Below are 21,866 nucleotides of genomic sequence, written 5' to 3'. Positions count from 1 at the left end.
CATCCTGCATTTAAAGCTGAACTCTGGCACGCAAGCAACTATCAGGGGCGTCAGCTATGTAAATATAAAAGTCACTAATAAGTTAATGAACAAACCTCAACGTTTATATGATAATTCTGATGAAAAACCAGTGACGTTATTGTTGCATATGTTAAAAAACAGCTTCAGCTGGGCACACAGAGGAGGTATAATGGAGGTGAATACACCACATCTGTTCTTCTCCCAGGGCCATTATGACAGAGTATAGTTCCCATGACACCACAGCAATTTAAATGAATGGCGTGGAGAGGCCATGAATGACCAGGAGACTCCCTGCCTGTTAGTCAGGGAGGCAGGACAGACCAGTGGTCTCCTGACCTGTCAATCAAACAACGCTGTTACAGTGGGCAGCTCAGATCAGGAGGTTGAGACTCCTGGGTCTGCCCACTACAGGTAGTGGGGGACATAAATACATCACTGTTCACTGAAAAGGGCGCTCTAGTGCGAAGTGACAAGGCCAATGCAATAGAGGGCATAGCAACGACCGGTCTTATAAAATGGATGTGAGGGGGACTGAGGCCTGTAATTCAGGAATAGAACTATGGGTTTCTCACTCCCACTATACCTATGATTGGAAAGCAGAATTCTGCCCAGAGTAGCTTTCACAAGTTTGCTATGTATAACGCTAAAAGTTCTATCACAATTAACTATTATAAATGTATACAGTGCCATCCTCTCCTGTAGCAATGAACAAAGTGAGAGATACAAAAAGAAAATTTTTTGACAGGTGCAAATATTTGTATGGCAAAACACATATAGCAATACGCAATGTTTTAATAGGAGAGTAATGGCTGTACATTGCAAAGGAGAAAGGAATAAGTAAGCTGGATTTAAAGTCCCTGCCATGAGAAGTGTATACCATTGCTGGCCTCCCACTAAAAATTCTATTTCCCTCATTGAACGTTTTGAGTCACAGACCCGGTACATGCATGCTGTAAAAAAGTGTTAGAATTCCTTATCTCTATACCTAATCCTGGCCAGTAACCCAGAAAGCATTGAAGCCAAAGCATCAGCATGATGCCCTGATGAAGCCCTGGAAATAACTGTCTTAAAAGTATAAGATAGCAATTGCAGTCAGCATAATTTTCATGACAAGTGTACTTTAAAACCCAACTTCAGTCTCCCAGTTCACCTTCATATACTGTAAAGATTTTTTTACATACTTACCTTTCTTTTCCAGCTATCTTATGGCTGGTGACATGACATCCTAGGGTACATCCTCGTCTCCTTCTCTAGTGGTAGTAGCTGGTTCCTAATGCTGCAGAGAGTAGTCATAATGCTGTTCTCTGTACAATTGTATTGTGAGCCCAGAACAAGGTGATGATACCACCAGGGGTTCTGCCCATGATGTTCTGGCTGTGTGTCATTCCACCTGGTAGAAGACCCTTGTTGCGAGTCTATGGGGGACAGCTTTTGGGAGAACGTAAGTATTGTAGTGAAAGCTGTTTTTATTAACTAGTGCTGGGATACTTTAAAAATAAAAAATCAACATTGGAACTAGACTCTAAGTTACTCTGTGTACCTTGCCAGAATGTGGAAGAGGAAGCAGTGTTAGACAGGAAAATAATATTTTAGCTCCAGTTACATGCTTGCCTAAGGAGGCTTATTTTAGAGTTATCCTTTATTTTCCCTGTGAGCTTTCATCTCAAACCTCTTCTGCACAGTACTTATACATACCCTCCAAATGTACCATTTCTCTTTGTTATATACTATCCACAGTGAAATATATAGTTTTCTGAGCACACTCCAACACTGCTTTGACCACTCTTCTTTATGAATACATGCGCCTGCCACCCTATTGTCTGCATCTAAGGTTGTCATTAATGAGTGGGCAAGCCAGGTTGAGGAAATATTGATAGCTTTGCTCCTACATTTCTCTGACATGTACTGGATAATTAACCAAAGGAGACAAGCAAAGGGTATCCATGCGCAGTATAGGGAGACTTTTATATTCAACAAGTCACCAGTGAGTTCAGAAATAATCTATAAACTACAACTGCAGCTTGGAGATTGATTGATTGGTTGATGGATTGGCATGGGTTACTTTATGGGTGCATATGCATATTTGAAGGGTTGGAAGGAAAAGTTTGTGTGCAAATGTATGTTTGTTTGGAATTAACAGTTTGGGTAGCGTCTGGAAATTAGTAATGCAATGGAATTCTCCAGCTGCAGAAAAAGCTGCATTGCATTCCGTAGTTAATATCAAACACATACCTTTAGGATATACAATGAGTGGCCAGATTATTATGACCACCCCATCAGTACTTCGTTGGGCCACGAGATGACTCCACGAGATGACTTCGTTGGGCCGCCTCGTGACTCCAGACTCAGATTCACAGTGGACATGTGGACACGTTTTTTCCTCTGCAATTAGCAGATGGAAAGAGCAGCAACACACAGGAGGGACAATTTGACCGGGAACTGATGACTGCTACAAGCATTAACCCCACATACACAGTAAGTGCATGGGATATAAAACGCTTAAGTCAAACATGTGCTGTGTGGGCATGTTGTCACCTAATATCTCCTCCATGGATTTCTTTACATCCATCTTTTATTGTAACTATGCAGTACGAGCTGTCCAAATATCCAGGCCTTTATTTTGTCTCTAAGACAACCAGTGTGTTTGCTTTGCCTTCCTATTTTCAATGCACAGGGCGAGCTTGTAGCAATTGCCAGTCAGTCAGTATCAAGGCCAGTGTATTAACTCAGTACAGGTCCCCTTTACTGAAAACCGGAGACCTTCCAACTTCTGAAATCAGGAAAAGAGCAGGCAGGATAAAAAAAAAAACCAAAACATTAAATGAGTTTTTGAGTAAACATTGCTACTCTGTCAAAGGATAAAAATTTCAACCTGCATGCCAAGGCGTAGGAAAATGCAAGCTTTGCTTGAAAAAAAATAAAATAAACCATTTTCCATTAAAAATCACAACAGCTGCAATGCAAAGCCACCTGTCAATCTTAAAAATAGAAATATGAGAGGGATTAGAAAGTGGGAAAAAATCAATCTAGATCTTATTTCATGCGGCGTGCTGTTCACCGGCTCGATCAGCCAGGCTTTGATGCATTTACATGTTTTTTGACACTACATAAAAAATCAGGGAACGTCCTCATACATCATTCCCTCAGAATTAAACACTTTAGTGGGAAAATCAATCTATATCATATTTCTCGCTATGTGGAGCTGGACCCTTTTTAAACATTTTTGTTATGAGGTTAACTGTATGTGTGATAGAACATATGAAGTGCACCTGTCACATTCATACTTGTTCTGTCCTGCATTTAGGCAATAGGTAATTTGGCAAAATTAAACCTGTCCTGAGTTTCATTTTCTCTCCACCTTATTGCTTATAATCTCTTCCCAGAAAGACTCAGCTATGCATGTACCGTATAGAGACTCCAATATAAGCTGGAGTGTTCAAATGTAGTTTTGGCAGCTAGGCTGTTGCCAGTCTGAGTTTTGTTTGTTTACTTTATCTAGGTATGCTAGGTTTCTCCTAGACCCAGGACATTGTCTGCATCTCTCTGCTACTTAGAAGTGTTGTCAATTAGTTAGATTAAGAAGATATAAATAGTTGTGGGTTCATTGAGAGGTATGTGTTGGTGATGTAGTCTAGGGAAGGGAAGAAATATTTGGGGAGACCTTCTAGGAAGGTCCTTCCCTACCAGGATTTGTCTGGAGACAATGTGTGTGTGTGTGTGTGTGTGTGAAGGATCCAGTCTTGACCTCTCTGACCTGTTGCCTGTGGGAGGAAGTTGAAGAAGAGTCCTGCTTAGTCAATTGTCAGTCTCGGCTTAAAGGTTCACAATTTAATATTGCTGGTTTTGGCTTAAAGGTCCACAAATAAAAATTGCTGGCCTAAAGTTCTACAGCTAGATTGTGAGAGGGCTGAAGATACTTAAAAGGTAGATGTTGGTCTGGCCTACTGAATATGCTGGCCTACTGAATATCATAAAGATACTACAAGATACTATGCAGTGGAGGGAATTGTTAGCTGCTGTTTTGGAGTACCCTGTACCCCCAAACCTCTCTCCCCTGGACATCTGAGTAAATAAAATAGCAAAAGATATAGTGGAAGTCTGTCTGTCACTGTCGGTGGGTCAATGAGAGTCTTCTTGCTGATACAGGGCAAATCATTAATAAGAAGGCTAGGAGGACCCGTAAAACCCAGCATCTTCTTAAGGAGTCATTGCTACACATGCTATAAGGTAATTTACTCACATAGAAAACAGCAACTGTTGAAGCAGTCACTGGGCAAGTGATCAATGGACCACACTTGTAAATGGCCAGAGTATCACACAATATGTTGGTCAACTAAGATGTAGAAAGGAAGATCGTCTGTTACCCTAACCCCTGCAATCCAAATGCTAAAATTCACTCTGTCCAGTATAAAGTACAAAAGGACCTCTTACCCACTCCACAAGAAGAAAATATTCCCTTGTCAGTTGAATTGCCTGAAGGAGAATCAAAGTGCGAGGACAGATATTAATTGCCCAGATTACTTGAACAACAATGTTATCCAGGGGAAGGGGTGTTACATGTTGACATCTCCAGATGTGTGATCTTGTGTAAAACTTTATGGTACTTATTATTATTATGCTATGTGATCACTTGTTTGTTCTCTCCTTGCTGCTTCAACTCAGTCATTCTGTCAACAGTATATGCATACTACCTATCCATGCTATCCACCATATTTACCCATTGGTACTGCAATGTGATGAAACCCTGTTGTTTAGCATTGAAATGTCTACTTTCTTGGGAGCAAAGGTACAATCCACACTCATTTGCTTGAAACCTCTCTTGTAAGCTGGGACATTAACCCTTTAAAAGACATCCATTTTCACTTTGCCTGAATAACATTAGCCCAATAATTAGCACTTACTAATTATGCCATTGTTCATAAAATTAGAACCAATGTGTGGCTACTCTTTCACTTTAGTATAGCTGGGTAGGTCTAAACCAGGAAAAACACTCAGTTTCCATGGTGCAATGGAAGCTCACCCTCGTTTTGTTATATTAAGACTCTTCTGTCAATTAGTTTGATTAAGTTAAATGGGTGGGCATAGACTGATGTTGGGCCTCAGATCCTGCACTGTATCCTAATAGGTAGGATAATATGACAAAACTATTTAGGAAGGGCAATAGGTTAAAGTGTTAATACATTATATTTATTTATTTGAACAGCTATTTACACTAATTCACTATATTAAAATACATCTTTCTAGTTTTAGATGGAGTGCAGAATGACTAAAACGTTTGGTTTTTTCCTGCTATCTGGGCTCCATTATAGAGATTAACTTCTAAAGTAGAAGTTGGGCATATTTTTTTCATTAATTGCCCAGATTTAAAAAAATAAAAATAAAAAGCCCAGCTTTTGCTGCAATACTCATCTTATCTCCAGTGATGCCCCCCCCCCCAGTAACTCTGCTTCCCCGCTGGATTTTGGCCAGCATCACTCAACCCACTTCCTGTGAGCCCAGGTTGTCAATGACATCCCCCCTGGGGGTGCATTGACCTGAACTCACATTCTAATACTGCAAGTATTATGTAGTTGCCACAGCCCCAGCATTTGAGAAGGGATAGAAGAACCAAGGACGCCATGTGGCCAGACAGAATACCCAAAGAAAAAGGTATGTATGAAGGCATGTTTTAAAAAACAGGTGGGGAAGGCCGGTTCAAGGAGGAGGGAGTTTACAGCACAGAAAGAGGGAGGGGATTGAGAAATACTGGCATACTGCTTTAAAGTATTGGACGGCATGTGTAACTACCAGAAGTCTGGGAAGCCATTGGATTTTTATAGGCTGCAGCATTGAAAAGGTTAAATGCTAGTACCGTTTACATAATCCCACATAATAATTCTCCTTTAAGCCCATTACTCATACTCGACATGATGTTCACACTGTGTGGATCCCAGTAGCTTAGGCACACCACTCATTAATATTTTATGATGAGGCATCATATAATATTTACTGCTGTACACGAGTTTACTTAATATATAGTGCTGATGTACAGTCTTTGAGGGTAGTGAAGCCTGAAATCTAAAAGACAAGCGGAATGACAAGTGGCAGCAGTAGAATAGGTTCCATTATGCCATGCAACACAGTACAAGTCAATATTCAAAGCAGGCAGGTGGATATACAAGTAACAGCATCAGCTTTCATCTACAGAAAGGTCGATGAAAAATTACCAGGTAATGGCTTATGCAGTAGAGATGACTAAAATGCAAAAAAAGCAAACAGGAGCCCTTGTCCAATCACTATACCATGTGTTGTCTGTGTGCCCCCCTACACAGGCTAAACCTGAATACTCAGTCAAGCAGACCTGAAAGACATTACACTACACCTGTATTGAGAAAAATATGTAGGTTGCCACTGCTGATCTGCTTCTGAAATATTGCTAATTACCTGGCTGGCTCTGTAGAGGTAAACCACTAGATATTTTTTTTTGTCTCTTAGGGGCTCTCTTGGCAAGATACCTGAGCTTGATTCTCTTGGTCTACACCCCTGCCATTATGAGGAGGTTGCCCTCTCACTAAATAAGTTTGTTTTCTAAATTATTTTATGGAGAAAATTAGGCCCAGAGCAGAATATGCAAAGCGATAGGCAGAGGGACTACATGACAGTTTTTAAAGAAACGAGGTATGGAAAGTGTTAAAGGAAAAAGAAGTGGGCAGAGTAATTACAGGGGTGGAGCAATCAGGAGGGGCTTCAGAGGCAGAGCAGTGGGTGGTACCCAGTATCGAACAGTTGGAGAGAGTCGGTGGTCGGGCGAACTTCCCATTCGCCCTCCCTCTGTTATTGTTTTTTCTGTTGGTGTTTAGCTAGGCTGGTGGCGGTTTGTTTTATGTTATTGCAGGATGTTGTGGTAGCAGTGGACAGGTTTTTCAAGGTCCTTGAAGGTCCTTTACATGGGTAAAAATGTCACGTGTGTAAGGCCTGTCTGGGGTGCAGCCTTACTCTCCTGGGTTTTACTTGTTTGAAAGTTTAACGTAACAGTGTTAGTGGTTGTATCTTCTATTAATGGGGAATAGTCTCCGAGTTGGTGTTCCTGCGGCTGGAGTCCTACATACGGGTATGCATATACGGTTCCCTTGATTAAAGTGCCTAAAAGGACTTTGGGCCCCAATTTTGACTGTGGATGTGTTATATGATGTATATGTTCATATAGCTTTTATAAATGTTTATTTATCATTTGTTAATAAAATGCTGCTATGGCCATTTAAACTCCAGCTGGTGTTGCGTTATTATTTCAGAAGGGGTTTTGGGGAGTTTGAATGGTTGTGGTAACTGGTTAGAGTGGAAGGCCTCTTTAACTCCCTAGGCATGGGGCAGGAGGAGCTGGAACAAGCATAGGTGGGTACAAACACTCAACATTCTTAGGTGGTCTGAACAGAGTTGGGTATTATAGATCTCGCTGATGGAGTTTCCAAGACTTAGAAGAGGCCAGTTCACCAAGTCCCGCTAAAAAATAAAATTTAGAAGAGGCCAGTTCACCAAGTCCCGCTAAAAAATAAAATTTAGTTTTTTGGTGGACAGCCCTTTTAAGTCAGTGGAATAAGTACACAGCAGCTGAAGCAGTGGCGTCACAAGGGGGGTGTGAGGGGTGCGGCCCGCACCCGGGTGTCACCATTGGAGGGGTGACACTAAAATGACTGACAGTCATTTTGGTGTCACCCCCTCTAAAAAGTGGGGCACTTGGTCATGGACCGAGAGTCCAACAGTGTCAGGAAAGGAGTGTCTCTCGGCCGGCGTCCATCACCAAGATGGCCAACGGCAGGCATCAATTAGATGGTTGTGTATGCGCAGTGACATTATCACGCACGAGCGTGGTGACGTCACGCGTATGTCTCCGTTCCTGGTGACACCTGGCCGCGGGACACCCCTGGCTGAAGTCAGAACTCTGAATAAGCATAGAAACGGTACAGTAGAAACGGTCGCACGTCTTCGTTCACACTGTTCGATTCTCGTACGATCGCGGGATTTCCCGCGATTCTCGTACGAGAATCGAGCAGTGTATGGGCACCTTACGAAAGAGATATTAGCAATAGCAGTCTACTAATTCACTTAGTACCAGTTTGTCAAATATAGTTGGATCATGTCTGCACAATGTTTGTGGGTAGATTTACACTGGAAGCTGCAAATCAGTAGACATTGATTGTCTAGATAATTGCCATCAGCTACAGGTGGGAATGCGGATGGTCTGTTAATGGATCACATTTAATTTAGTAGCATGTTTGGCTGGGTCCTTAAAGCACACAGGGAACATGCTGTCATAGGGAGGCCCAGATAGCTATTGCTGGTAAAATACAGACTTAGAAAAACTTTTATTTTCAATGTTTGTGTTTTGACTGGAGTGCTATTATGAAGAAATGACAGCAGAGGATAGGGAACAGTTTGCGTGACAGATAGTGAACATCTGTCAGCAACAAAACTTTTCCTATACCTTTGAAAGTGTTGTTCTGATATTAATGGTTTACCGAAGCAAGTACAGATTTACAACTGCATAAGCAGCGTGTCAGACCACATGCAGATTATACGGGTGCTTTCAGGAGTGTAATGAAAAATCATGGGGCCCAAAAGTGGAATTTTGAGGGGGCCCCCCCCGCTCAGATCAACGGCAAGTAGGCGAAGAGCTGTCATTGTAGTAGCATGCATTGCAACATGTGCCAATCCCCATAGAGACATAAAGCAATATATTTTTATTGCAATCAAGAAATATGCATTTTAATATGCAGAGAGAAAGGAGAATGGGGTTCTCACAGCTTGCTATAGGGTGAAAATGACAGGGCATTAAATAGTTTGGCCTATAATTATTCTGCATGGACAAGAATGCTTTCTCAAGGCATCTAAAACATTGATTATCCATTTCTTGACTCGTTAAATTCTTTTGTTTCAACATATTTATTGACTATTAATACGCCAGCATGTTCAGCAACATCCTCAGTATTTACACCATACACCTTTAGATAGATGCCCTATTGATAGAGCTAGATATGCCCAGCAGCAATTCAGCTAAACAAACACTTGCCGATCTACAGCACGAATTGCCAGTGTCTAACCTGACTCTAGTAATTAGTACAAGATGCTTACTTACAAATTCTATAAATATGTTTTTGATTTTGTCTGTGAACTATTACCAAGTCAGTAGGTTGTCATACTATCCGTACAGATGAGTCTCAGGAAAGTATGTGCAAATACATAACGCAGTGGTTGTTCTTGAATACAACCAGTTCTTGTAAATTTGCACAGTGTGGGCTGCTGTCGGTACCCTTCCAGCCGGCATCCCTCACTCAGCTAATCATAGGAGCCAGTTGGAAAATCTTCAAACAAATGGTGCTGGCAGGCAATACGTGTTGATGGAGGAATCTGTTCTTTTCTACTATTCTTTCAGCCCGCAGGTTGAACAAAAAAAACAGAATAGTGTATGGCCAGCTTAAGGCACTCACATGCTAGAATAAACCAAGCATGGGATTGGATTTACTAAAGGTAAAGAGGCTGTTCACTTTGCAAGGAGATTTGCACTTTTCAGGGAAAGCTTCCCCATTAGTTTAGTGAATGAGGTGAAGCTCTGCTGACTTCGATGAGCCAATCATATGCAATCACAAATACTGTGTTCATTTGTTTTCCTTGCACATAATGGAGTATTCTTTGCAAAGTGAAATTTCACCACATTCACCGAGCTAAGGGGAAACTTCCCCTGCAAAGTGAAAATTCCCTTGAAACGTGAACAGCCTGTTTCACTTTAGTAAATCAACCCCACGGAATACACTGGATTAGCTTTAAAGTAGCTGATTTTTAAACAGGGTGTCAGTGGTGGGAAAGAGTTTTGCTAAACTAGTCAATCTGTGGTTATTAGATATTCATAAAGGATCAATGATTTGCTCTGCTCTTGAATGAACTCCTGAAATTCTCCAACTCAGCTCACTTTCCAGTTCAGCTATGTTGTCCTAGATTGTTCACTTCTCCTGCCTTTTCCAAACTCTTCACCCTTTTTGTGAATAACCCCCACAGTGTGTCCCCCATTCACCTCACACTCCAAAGGAATGCAGACCAACCATCTTTCACCACTGACCACTGGTCACCTGTGTGAGAGGCACATCACACATATCACGTTTATAGGTACAGAAGGAGCGTTGGATTACGGGCTGGGAATCCCGGCCCTCTGTGATAAAATAGATATTTTTTTCCCTATTGGGTAGCAGGTAGGTCACACCTGCCAAGCAGAACTCGAGCAAAGGTCTTGCAGTCTGTTAGGTAAACCAAGGGAGTAGAAGAAGCAGCATGCACAGTAAAACAGGTGGCCACTCTATGTTAACATACTTGTTGACTTTACTTCAGCAAACAAAAGGCAAATCAACCAGCCTCTGCTAGCATCCAATTTTGTATATGTGTAAATAGGACCGGTAATCCTTTGACACCCTTTGGAACTCCCTGCCAAAGTAATTATGATTAAATCATAGGCTGAATGCATTTCTTACCAGTTATTACAACTCCACCTAGAATTAGTGAAACTAATGTTCAGGGGAATTTTCCCAGGTGCCTTACTGATTTTTCGCCTTCTTCTGAATTAACTCTAACACTTTTGGAACTACTATAGAGTTAATATACTATGTTTATGTCCCTTTTTACCAATATTTTATTGAAGTACTACAGTTTGTGACAACAGCAAAAACAGTATATGAGCTGACAGTTGAAGGAAAACAGAGTATAGTAACCCAAAGAAGGTAATCTTTATCAGTTTTTACTCCATTAGGGTTTGTGAAGATGGTTGTTGCTGTCAAATGCTGGCTTTTGCATTGTAACACAACGCTACTCAAGGGCTTGCGATGAATGCATAAAGATGCATTTGACCCTTTTTGCCTGAAATGCAAACACCTCCCAAATAGGACCTCCTGATTCCAGGGAAATGGGAACAGGTCAATGAAGCCTCAAAGTGTCATCCACACTGTACCACTGAGGTAAATGGAAGCCTGCATTGAATGAAGAAAACATAACAGTGTATGCCCAGCTTAGGACTATTGAAAGGTGCATTATGACTGGTTGGTGCACAATAGCTTTAACACTAGGACACAATAATGGATGTCTTTTTTTTCAGTTATAGATTGAATAGGTCTGAGTGTTGCTGATCACTTGATATTATTACAGTCCAAAAGGAGAGTTCATACCACACCAATTAAGAGCCCTGATGAAGAGGGAGTGTCCTTACTCTCAACCTGCATTGGATGCTTTCCTTTGCAATGGAATAATTAAAGACTCTTCAGAGCTTTTTCACCTGTTTGGTCTAGCACCTTTTAAATATATGTCTACATTCTAAGCTTCTCCTGGGTACCCTACTAAGGATGAACTATTGTGCTCCTTAAATCACCTTAACACAACCAGTGAGCATGCTTGGAATATTTGGTCTTTTGAATGAGCATTTAAATCCCTGCACCTCCTAAATATTAAGATCTGAAGGGTTTTTTGGGTTATGGCATCTTCACTTCTACTTATTGAAACAAATAACCTACAAAATGTTCCATTTTTGAAACTGGAATAGAATTAACTTTCTGAAACTATTCTTACTGCTAAACATAATAGCAAAAACTTTATAACTTATAATGATCTATTATCAGTTAAATGGCAAAAGAGATATATATCAACCCAAAGAAGATGAACGTTCATCAAGTTCAGTGCAGCAAAACTATTGGAAGTTTATTTGTCTGCTTGCTGATCAAGAGTTGTAACATCTGGTCTATTTACATTAAAAATACAGAAATGAAATGATTTTTCACAGCACTGTGCAAGGTAGGAACTGTAATGATAACATTTAACCCTCGAAAATACATGAAACAGTAGGGTAGGAGTGGGAACACAAAGGTCAGAGAGACTTGTAGCAGTAGCTGGTGTAGACAAGGGAGACATTGTTGAATTGATATTTCTATCTGAATGATTGTGTTTAAAGTTGTATCAAAAATATAGCTAAATATGTTTTGGTTTTTTTAAACCCCTATAAGTTGTTTTTTTTTGCAATGTGTGTGCTATTGGGGAAAATTCCCTTTACTTTATGTGCTGTTGACATAAAAGGAGGTGAGAGAAAGCCTCTGCAATGTGAGAAAATTCTCTCCCAGTTGTCACAAGAACAAATGTCCCCACTGGATGATTTCCTCTTTAGTCCTGTTCTGATGACAATTCTACATTTTAGATTTTCCCTCATTTTCAGTCTCAATGACAGTAGTCACCAGCAAAAATAGAATATAAATTTACCCAACAGGGACACATACAGCAATAAAAATCAGACAGGGGTTCCAACTCTTTACTACTGTATTCAAAGCTAAAAAAAAAGCTTTAGATACCAGTTAAAGCCTTTGAAGCATGGAGAAGTTCAGAATAACTAAGATGCAGTGACAAGGGCAAGATGTTCAAGAATAGAGTGACAGATTGGGATGGCTATATACCTAAAAAAATGGAATGCGATGCCAGGTTGCTTAAAGTGGACCTTTACCCCCTTTCACTAAAAATCAGATCAGCATGCAAACATATATTAAACATAAATATTTTTTACTTACAATTAGAGGTGCACCGAAATTAAAATGTCAAAACCGAAACGAAACCGAAATTAAAAAAATGTCAGGCCGATTAAAAAATGTTTTTTTATTTTAACTTTTTCAAATGTTTTAAATATTTTATTTGTATTTATTTTTTATAAACTTTTTATTTTGCATATTTATTTTTTATTAAATATTTTTATTTTTTACTTTACTTTTAGGGGCTCCAGGGAAATATTAGGGGTCTATTTCCCTTTTAAAATAGAAAAAGAGATTGAGGAGACAGAGTCCTCAATCTCTTATTCTACAGCCCCTGTTATCAATGAACAGGAATGAACAGGATGAACAGGAATCCTCTATACTGAGTGTTCCTGTTCATTCATAACATGTGGAGATAGTGTGTTGTAGATCACTTCCCATTCATTAAAAAATTAGGATATAGTAATCATACTATGTCCTCAATTATTTACAAACACTCAGCTATCACTGATCACTGAGTGTTTGCACTCGCTCTCCTTCCTGACACGCTGTCACAGGAGGCTGAGCGAGCGGAGCTCAGCCTGCTGTGATAGCTGACAGCTGTCTCCGCCCACAGCCCGCTCTGCCGATCTGTGACAGGAGGCTGAGCGGTGCGGGGAGACGAGACGCTGGTCACAGTGCTCTCCTGCAGAGCTCGGCCGCCTGTGACAGGTAGGGCCAAGCGGGGAGGAGAGAAAGAATGGATGTGCCGATGTATCGGCTAAAAAATTGCACTTTCGGTATTATGCCAAAAGTGCCATTTTCGGCCGATATTTTTCAGCAGCTGATATATCGGTACATCCCTACTTACAATTACAGTATTTCTATTTCCTCCCCTGAGATGATGTTCATGGTCACATGTTCCAGGAAGTAAAGGGAGATATATTAATTTGCCGTTAGTAAAAATGCATAAGGAATGGGGAGGAAAAGAAAAAAAAGTATGCAAAGAATAAAAAGCCGGCAATTAACTAGAAGTATCTGTTTGTAGATTGTCATTACTAAACATTTCTAAAGGTGTATTTGTTGTTAATTTAAAGATATGGGTAAAGCTCCTCTTTAACAATATGACTTATAAGACAGTTTACATTTATGTATGTAAGTTTTTAGTTTTAGAGGGTTTTTTTTTAAAGAGGATTTAATGCACCTATTCTACTGTCAAAATAATTTTAAAGATATTTCTCTATTTATGTTACATAAAAAAATATACACTGGACATATCTGTGCATGTCTGATAGTGAAATCCTTCTTAAAGCAATTTCCTTTCTTGTCTGCTAGATGGTGCTGTTCCCTATAGCTGCATAAAGATGACGCACTCTTACAATGGCAGCAGATAAGTAGAAGCTTTTACATTAATGACACATTTTCCTTAGGTCAATGTCACATCAAGTCACAATCCATAGGTAGATTTTTCTACTTACCGGTTTGACATTAAATGCAAGCAGAACATATTTCATATCTGGAGATACTTCGTATTTGCTGACCCTGAACGTATCCTAGAAAAAACAAAAAGAGTTTGTAAGAACTTGTTCACATTATCTATTTAGTTTGTATATCTGTCAGTGTAGTACACAGAGGAAGGAATCACCCATACACATAGCCCCCAACTGTCTATAATTTGGGAGGACTGTCCCTCTTTTGTTAGCAAATCCCTCTTCCTCCTCAGTTGTCCCTCTTTTTAGTCTGATGTACAGACCTGTATAAACACGTACCATTTAAATATATAAATATGTGAATTATGAAAAAAGCTCTTACGGATTTGTCTTTTTTTTACATATTAATTCTACATGGTCTGTGTAACTGAGGACATGCCAGGTGTTTATCCTTTGCCTGTGGTGGACTGTGGTCCACCACAGTTTATCCTTTGCCTGCACCTTATGTGCCAAAAGGTGTCCCTCTTTCTAATAGCAAAATGTTGGGTGGTCATAGGTGAAAAGCCTTGTTAGTCACCACAGTCCACCATCACCAACACTCCACCATCACCACAGTCCACCTTCACCACTGTACACCAACACCATCACTCCAGTTTATCACCACCACTGTCTATCATCACCACAGTCCACCAATACCACAGCCGACCAATACCACAGTCAATCAACACCACGGTCCACTTCACCACAGTCCACCATCACCACTGTCCACCAACACTCCAGTCCATCACCACCACTGTCCACCATTAATACTGTCCACCATCACCACGGTCCATCATCACCACAGTCCATCATCACCACAGTCCACCAATACAACAGTCAATCAACACCACAGTTCATCATCACCATAGTCCATTTCACCACTGTAAACCATCACCACTGTCCACCATCAACACTGACCATTTGTAACCCTACAGGAATTGATCTATAATAATCTTTAATTGTTCTATTCAAAAGTGATGTCAAATGTTTGGCTGATGTCTATGATGTCTGTGTCTTGTAATATTGTACATATTATCCTTGCAATTATGCTAACTCAAGAAGCTTTAATCAGTTAATCTTCAATCTGACTTTAACATAATCTAATTCAGCAAGCTTTTCATAGTGCTTCTGCATGATACCACAATCTTTAGGCCTTGTTTACACTTGTAGCTGACTTTTACTGCCCTCTGAATAGCGATCTATAGAGGATCACTTTTTAAAAGGCTGTTGAAAACTGGTTTGCAGGCATTCAGGAAGTGATACTGCTGCTTGCTTAATGCCTGTTTTTTGTTTTAGATCCCAAGTGGGATTTTGCAATGCAATACAGTGGCGCAGCCACATGCCAAGCTGTTGGCATGCAGTTGCCGCACAGTTCCATTGACTGTAATGGTCACATTTGCCAAGCAGTATAGCCTGCTTGGCTAATGCAACCACGGAGATGAAATGTTTCTAATGGGGACACATACAACAAAACATCCTAACCGAGGTTTGCCACTCTATTAAAAAGTACTTTTGATGCTACCTGTGCCCCCACTGGAAAGATTCTACTTACTTTCTTTTCTAGTGTTCACACAGGAAGTTAGGGGATGCTTTTTCTGGAATTCCACTTTGAATAATATCAATATAGTCCCATTAAAAAACAAACTGACCACGCTGATATTTTACAGCTAACTATGACCAGCAACAAATATTCACATAATCTATTGTCCGCTTCTTTAGATTTCCTGCTGATTTCAAACCTGTAGGTGTTTCCAAACCAAAGACGCAATCTTAATACCATGTAATTACATTGAGTACATAATTCAGGCTTCATTTAATTGAGGCTCATTAAAAGTGATCTACATAATAATGCACATAACGTGCCCCAGTGGCAGTTTTTATGTAGGTTAAACAGGACAAAGCTCTGCGCTCAAATCACCCTTCCATAAACATGCAGGAAGCAAGCTCATCAGCCGGGAACCATTCCTCCATCCCCCAGCACAACACGGGGCCCATTAAATGCATAGAGGAGGGAAAGGACGTACACAGGCGTGACAAGAACGTCAACCACCATAACAGTGACTCAGTAATAAGATATACCGAATACCGCCTCTTTTCTCTGCTCTGTCTGGCACCATATTTTGATATGTAATTATTAGCAAGAGCTGCTCCATAAGACAGCCTTCCCCAACCTTCACCCTAAATAGCTCTTAGCCGGTGTGATTAGGAATATTGATGCAAGCATATTGCTGTGCTGATTGCCAGCTCAGTCACTTCTGCTGGTCCTCCGAACCACAAGCAGCATATCATTAAAGCGGAAGGCAATGAAAAACTTATCATTGCAGATTTATTCAAGCAAACAATGACCTTGGACCCTACTTTTTGTAAAGTAGATGTAATAATATCTCTAGAAGTCTCGTGTCACATTCTCTAACTATCTTCTACAGCATGTTTTCAGTCTCCAACCCAATTGTACTGACAGTCATTTTGGTGTCACCCACTCTGAAAAGTCGGGCACTTGGTCAGGGACCAAGAGCCCAACAGTTGCAGGAGAGAGGAGGGGACCCGATGGCATACCTTATCCTGCCAGGTGAACATCCCCTCCACTCCATCACCAAGATGGCCTCTGGCAGGTAAGCATGCATGACATCATTACACATGTGCATGAGCATGATGAAGATGCGTGTGCGTGATGATGTTGTGCGTGTGCATTACATTCACTTAATGTTATGTATACTCTCTTGAACTCTCTTTAGTGAGGCAACACACTTCATCTGCAAGCAGTAACAACTATAAACTGGCCTGGTTGTGAATGGCTAATGCACATGCTGTCATTTCTAAGACCACAAAGATGAAGCACTTCTTGTAATGCAGAGAAAAAAGTATGAAAGAGCATAACCAATCACATTTTAGTTCTAACTTTCTTTGTGAAGGCTAGAAACTTAGGGAAATACTAGGCACATTTATTTTCTTCCAGTCTCTATACACATGTACTGGATATTATAACATTACAAGAAGTGCGTTAACTGTCAATACAAAGTATTTGAACAAATCTAAGCTAAACCTTCAGAAAAGTAGCTTTTTCTGAATCATTCTATCCCTGATTTAACCCTGGAATAGAACTGTTTAGCAGGAGAGGGGTACGAAGGAAGACTCACAGTTCTGACTAATTTACTTCTGGACAAATTTCATCTTGAGCTATTGAACTCTCTAAACAATGGACTTTTATCAACAGATACAATTATAAAAATGAGCCAAGAGCTCTACCTGCTGGCAGCTTATGAAAATACAATGAATATTACAATTAATATGCAATCTTTGTGATAATCTGATACAATTCTGATTAATGTGTGTATATATATATATATATAGATATATATGTAGATATATAGATATATATACATATCTATATTTTTTTGAAATTGAATATATTCAAAACTACTATACATTCCCTTGAAAGGCTTTTAATCAATTTCAGTAAGAATGTTAAGAATGTTACAGGAGCTATTTGAACGCTATCAATGGAACGGGTTCAATCAACTTCTTATATGGCTTTGAACAACAGGGTGCTTTTTGTTAGGTAGAACCATAATGAGCAAAAAACAGATTTATGAAAATAATAAACCTTGTGAGACAGTTGCAGTGGGAAATTCCCGAACATCTTCAATTTGTAACTTCTTGTTAATACCAAGATAAGAAATAAACCTTTCAGAGAATCAATTGTGTACATGACCCGAGCTGCATTTTTAACACATTAGCATAGCAGAACATATTTATTAAATAATTCTTAAAGGGGCACTGTAATTTGTAAAATGTTTGATCAAACACAGCTTTAGAAAATATATTTATAATATTTACCGAGAGCATGGGCAGGTGGCACAGCAAACAGAGGGGAGATGCAGGGACACAACACTTTTGGCTGTGTTAGATGTATACATATTCCCAATGCCTACTGTGGACTGTGCACCTTTTGTTTTGCTACTCCTAGAATGTATTTAGCAAATTTAAACTGAAAGTTCAATTGGGCCTTAAACATATTATGACACTTTCTCTTTAATATAAATTCTGTTTCAACACAGTATGCAAAATTATTGTTAACGTACAAGGTGGTAGAAGAAACTGTCCTCAAACCTTTATGGGAAGAAGGGAAGTATCATTTATTTAAAATTAGGAGTCATTTTAAGCAGTACAATTAATTAACTTTACTTGGAAAACCTTCCATTGAGGGCACATAAATGTTCTTTTGCACCCCTTTTAGGGGCACCAGTTGTATAAAAAAGCTAAGAAACCTATCACTGCAGGCTTGTCTTTTTTTTGGTCCTCTTGAGGTGCCTAACAGATGTTTAAAAAAACTGATTCACTTTGAATAAAAACTACATTAGTTACTAAGTTGAAATAACCTAGAAACACCACACCTTGCTGCCTAATTACCCCAGAAAGACAGCCATACTTACCTTATTCCTCATTCTCCCCAGCAGCTGGCGTTCTCCTCTGCTCCCGATAGGTGGACAGGTCCTTGATATCTTCATGTACAATACAGGAGCCATGAAAAGGAGTGGCTTTATGGAAATGATCTCAGAATGGGGAGGAACCCTTTGGTAAATGTTTTCCTTGCCCCCTAGACACAATGAGAATAACGCCTTACTGAGTTCAGGATTTATATAATGTATTTGTGGAGTACAACCTCACCATAGGATTGCATGGAAAGTGTACAGCTCCCTTTTTATACAAACCAATAATTTTCCTAGCCTACTCCACTGCTGGTTCTTACTTTCACCTGTTCCACTGCCATCCGATGTTCCCCCATATGGTTTCCTCAGGTCTGTGTTGGAGCTTACAGAAAGCTAAAGTCCCTTCACCTCACCACCTACCCACAGGAGAGTTTTCAAGCCTGGTGAGTAGCTCCAAGTACCAAGTACTGCTTTGTGATGAGGATGAGGAGAGTCGCAGGTTCCACCATACCCAGAAGTAACATTGAGCGACTGAAGCATGTGTAAGATATTTACGGATAACAAAGTGGTCTGCTATACAACAAATCTTTTTTTTTTACTTTTCCATTGTTCTCTACTTGATACAATCAGCTTTCTGTCAACCTTGGATCTGCCTGCTATGGGTAGCATTTAATCCCCAAATGCATGGGTCTGCTCATTTCTAGTTCTGAATTGTCAAGCCCACACAGTTACTGGTGTCTACACTCACAGTGAGTCATGAACAGCATAAGCCACTAGCCTGCTAAGTACATCTTGTTCTCGTCATTCAGCAAGGTATACACACACATCACATCAGCATATATTTGTTATTTCTGAAATTTAACTGGTAAAAAAAATGTGCAGTGACTAACAGACTGTCATATGTCACAGCATGGCTCGAGATTTCCAAAGGAAAGCAGTGACCGAAATATGTGCAAACACAAGCTGAGCACCCTGACAAAATCGTATAGACATTTAGAAAAGACACACTGCCATTCTGCCAACACAGTCAAGTGTATTGCTCAGAGTATTTGTTAAACAAAATCCTTTTTTTTAATTAGCAAATTGTCCAATCGCTGTGGCAGAGCAAACAAGCCTACGTTCACTACAGAGCCACAGGAACGACAAAATGATGAAAACCAGAAAATATTGATTCATGTGAACAGGCTCGTGCTCATTATTGGAGTTCTATGGTTTACCCACTGAATTCCACCTTGAACCTCTCAATTGCAGGATTAAATGAAAGTTCCTGTGTAGATTCTGTGAGTTTAATGGACATTATTTCTTTACAGGGTGCAATTCTTCTGGTATTTCTTATTAATTTTAGTAGATTTGCAGGAGTCCACCGGGTCTCAGATATGGTTTGTAATGAAAATGAAAAGGTTTCATTTAAACATTTCATTATCATGTTATGAGGGGGCGAGGGACCAGGGAAGGAAAAAAAAAAACAGATTAAGCTCTAAATCCATATTTAGGTGGTGGCTGCAAAGAGGATAAAGCAGATTAGCAGTGAGATGAAAAAAAGCATAAGGCCACGGCCACCTGTGGCTGTGCAATCTAAATTCCATCAAATTTTCCTCCTCTAGGGATCCTTACTCTGTAAGGGATTCCTTACTCTATAAAAAAAGAAAAAGATCTGGCTTTACATATACAGTACTTTAAAGTAATCTGATGTGGTTCTGTGAGATCTATTATGCTCCAAGATGGAGACTCTCACAGTTGAAAGTTAGAACCGCACTATATAGAGGTGCCTTGGCGAGGCGGCGCAGCTTTCACATTTTCTGCAGAAGACATGTATCTAAACCTCTGTTTTTAAACTTAGCGGTGAGACACGTTTTATTTGCATGCTGGCTGGTGAGTGTGCTGGTAAACTTTTTGCTGTTGTATTATTATACTCAGTGACACTGGACTGTTTATAAACTAAAGTGTGTTCACTTTTTTATAATTCATCACTTTTTGGAGCACTTTTGTAACCGTTTCCCATCACTTCTAAAGCAGTAATACGCTGGCGAATTAGAAAACCAGCAAACTGGTCTTTGAAGACAGAATAAAATATTTTTTTTAACAGGCAAACTAGAGCAAAAGTAGGGAATGCATATGAAATTCGTAGCAGGTGAAGAGGGTAGAAATTAAATAACTTGTGTGTGCCTTGGTGTTAGTACCAGACTAAGCATACACATTTTCTTTCTTAAATTCTAATTTTGTAGCTCTGTACACGAGAAGAAAATACAATACAACAAGAACAGCTAAATAATACACTAAATATGAAAACTAGAAAGTAAAAAAACTCTGGCAAACCTCATTTTTTATAAATAGATGAGGAAAAACGTATGCTAAAAAGAAACATACATCAAAAAAGTGGAGAAGGCAGCTAATAAAAGCTTAATGAATCCCCCATAATCCTACATGCCTGGTCTGGCACGTATGAGACAAGGTGTCAGGTCCAGTGGACAAGATACTGTATATATGTTGTTAATCAGTGTGACTGGGGGTAGTAGGCAAATGACTTAACCTTCCAGCAGAGGTGGCAAGATAATAGAGTTGCAAGGGTTAACCAGGTTACAGTAAGAGATGGTACTTGGTACCTAAAAAGCCCCACCTATTCTCCTTATTTTTTGACAGGATGCCGTAAAGTGTCAATGAGATGTATGTAACATAGTTAGCATTGGTGCTGTTATGAGAATCCTTTTGCCTGGACCTTCTCCACGTGGTGTATTTCACACCTCTCCAAGCCAGGGAGGCACCAAGAATTGGGGCTTCTAAGCTCCTTCCAATAAAAAAAAGAGGCACAAACCTCTTTATAATAAAGGTCATATTTAAAACATTAAATGTGCATCCAGGGATTACTATTTGGGGTCCTAGTATATATATCCAAGTTAATCCCTTTTTTCCGAGTAGAATGACACCAGACAAGGCTTTGGTATCTTTAATCATTTAAGAGATAGACAAAAGTGGGTTACAGAAGGTCTCAGCCTACCCATGTAAGATATCTGTGGCAGACTCATATCCTGAAATATTAACCTTTTTGTCATATATGGGTGCTGTCCTTTGAAAAACTCCTCTACTAGGTGTGAAACAGGTGAGGGCTTCAGGTTCTTATCTCTCAGCCACCCCTGCTTTCCCCACTCCATTCATCACAGAGGCTGGACTGCAACCTGAGCTGTGACCCACAGGTATAAAATATGGTGCAATGTTAACCCAGCCGTGCTTACTTGGGGCCAAAATCTAATTTTGTAGTAAGTTGCCATTTTCCTTGCCGGAAGCCCCCTGGGAGAGAATTGAGCACTTCTCTAAGTAGGATTTCTATCAATTTGCTCCTTTTTTGATTTTTCATCTGTTTGTATTGTGTAAGTGTCTTATGTAACATCTAATTGTAAATTAAATAACTGCGAATACTTTTTCCTTCGTAATAAATCATGCATTTATTA

At 39.8% G+C, this 21,866-nt stretch overlaps 1 protein-coding gene across 4 annotated transcripts in view; it reads right to left on the bottom strand.

Annotated features, from left to right (window-relative positions):
* DPP6 (dipeptidyl peptidase like 6) overlaps positions 1-21,866 on the bottom strand; it is a 1,045,284-nt gene that overhangs the window by 167,471 nt on the left and 855,947 nt on the right. For all 4 annotated transcript variants that reach the window (XM_018553126.1, XM_018553123.1, XM_018553124.1 and 1 more), the window contains exon 5: positions 14,000-14,074. In XM_018553126.1, coding sequence (XP_018408628.1) covers positions 14,000-14,074 — 75 coding nt within the window. The remainder of the gene's footprint in view (positions 1-13,999; positions 14,075-21,866) is intronic.

The sequence above is a fragment of the Nanorana parkeri genome, unplaced genomic scaffold (assembly GCF_000935625.1).
Source record: "Nanorana parkeri isolate BGI_ZX_2015 unplaced genomic scaffold, ASM93562v1 scaffold110, whole genome shotgun sequence".
Lineage (NCBI taxonomy): Eukaryota > Metazoa > Chordata > Amphibia > Anura > Dicroglossidae > Nanorana > Nanorana parkeri.
Note: the sequence above shows the minus strand (reverse complement) of the source record. Positions and strands in the feature narration are given on the sequence as shown.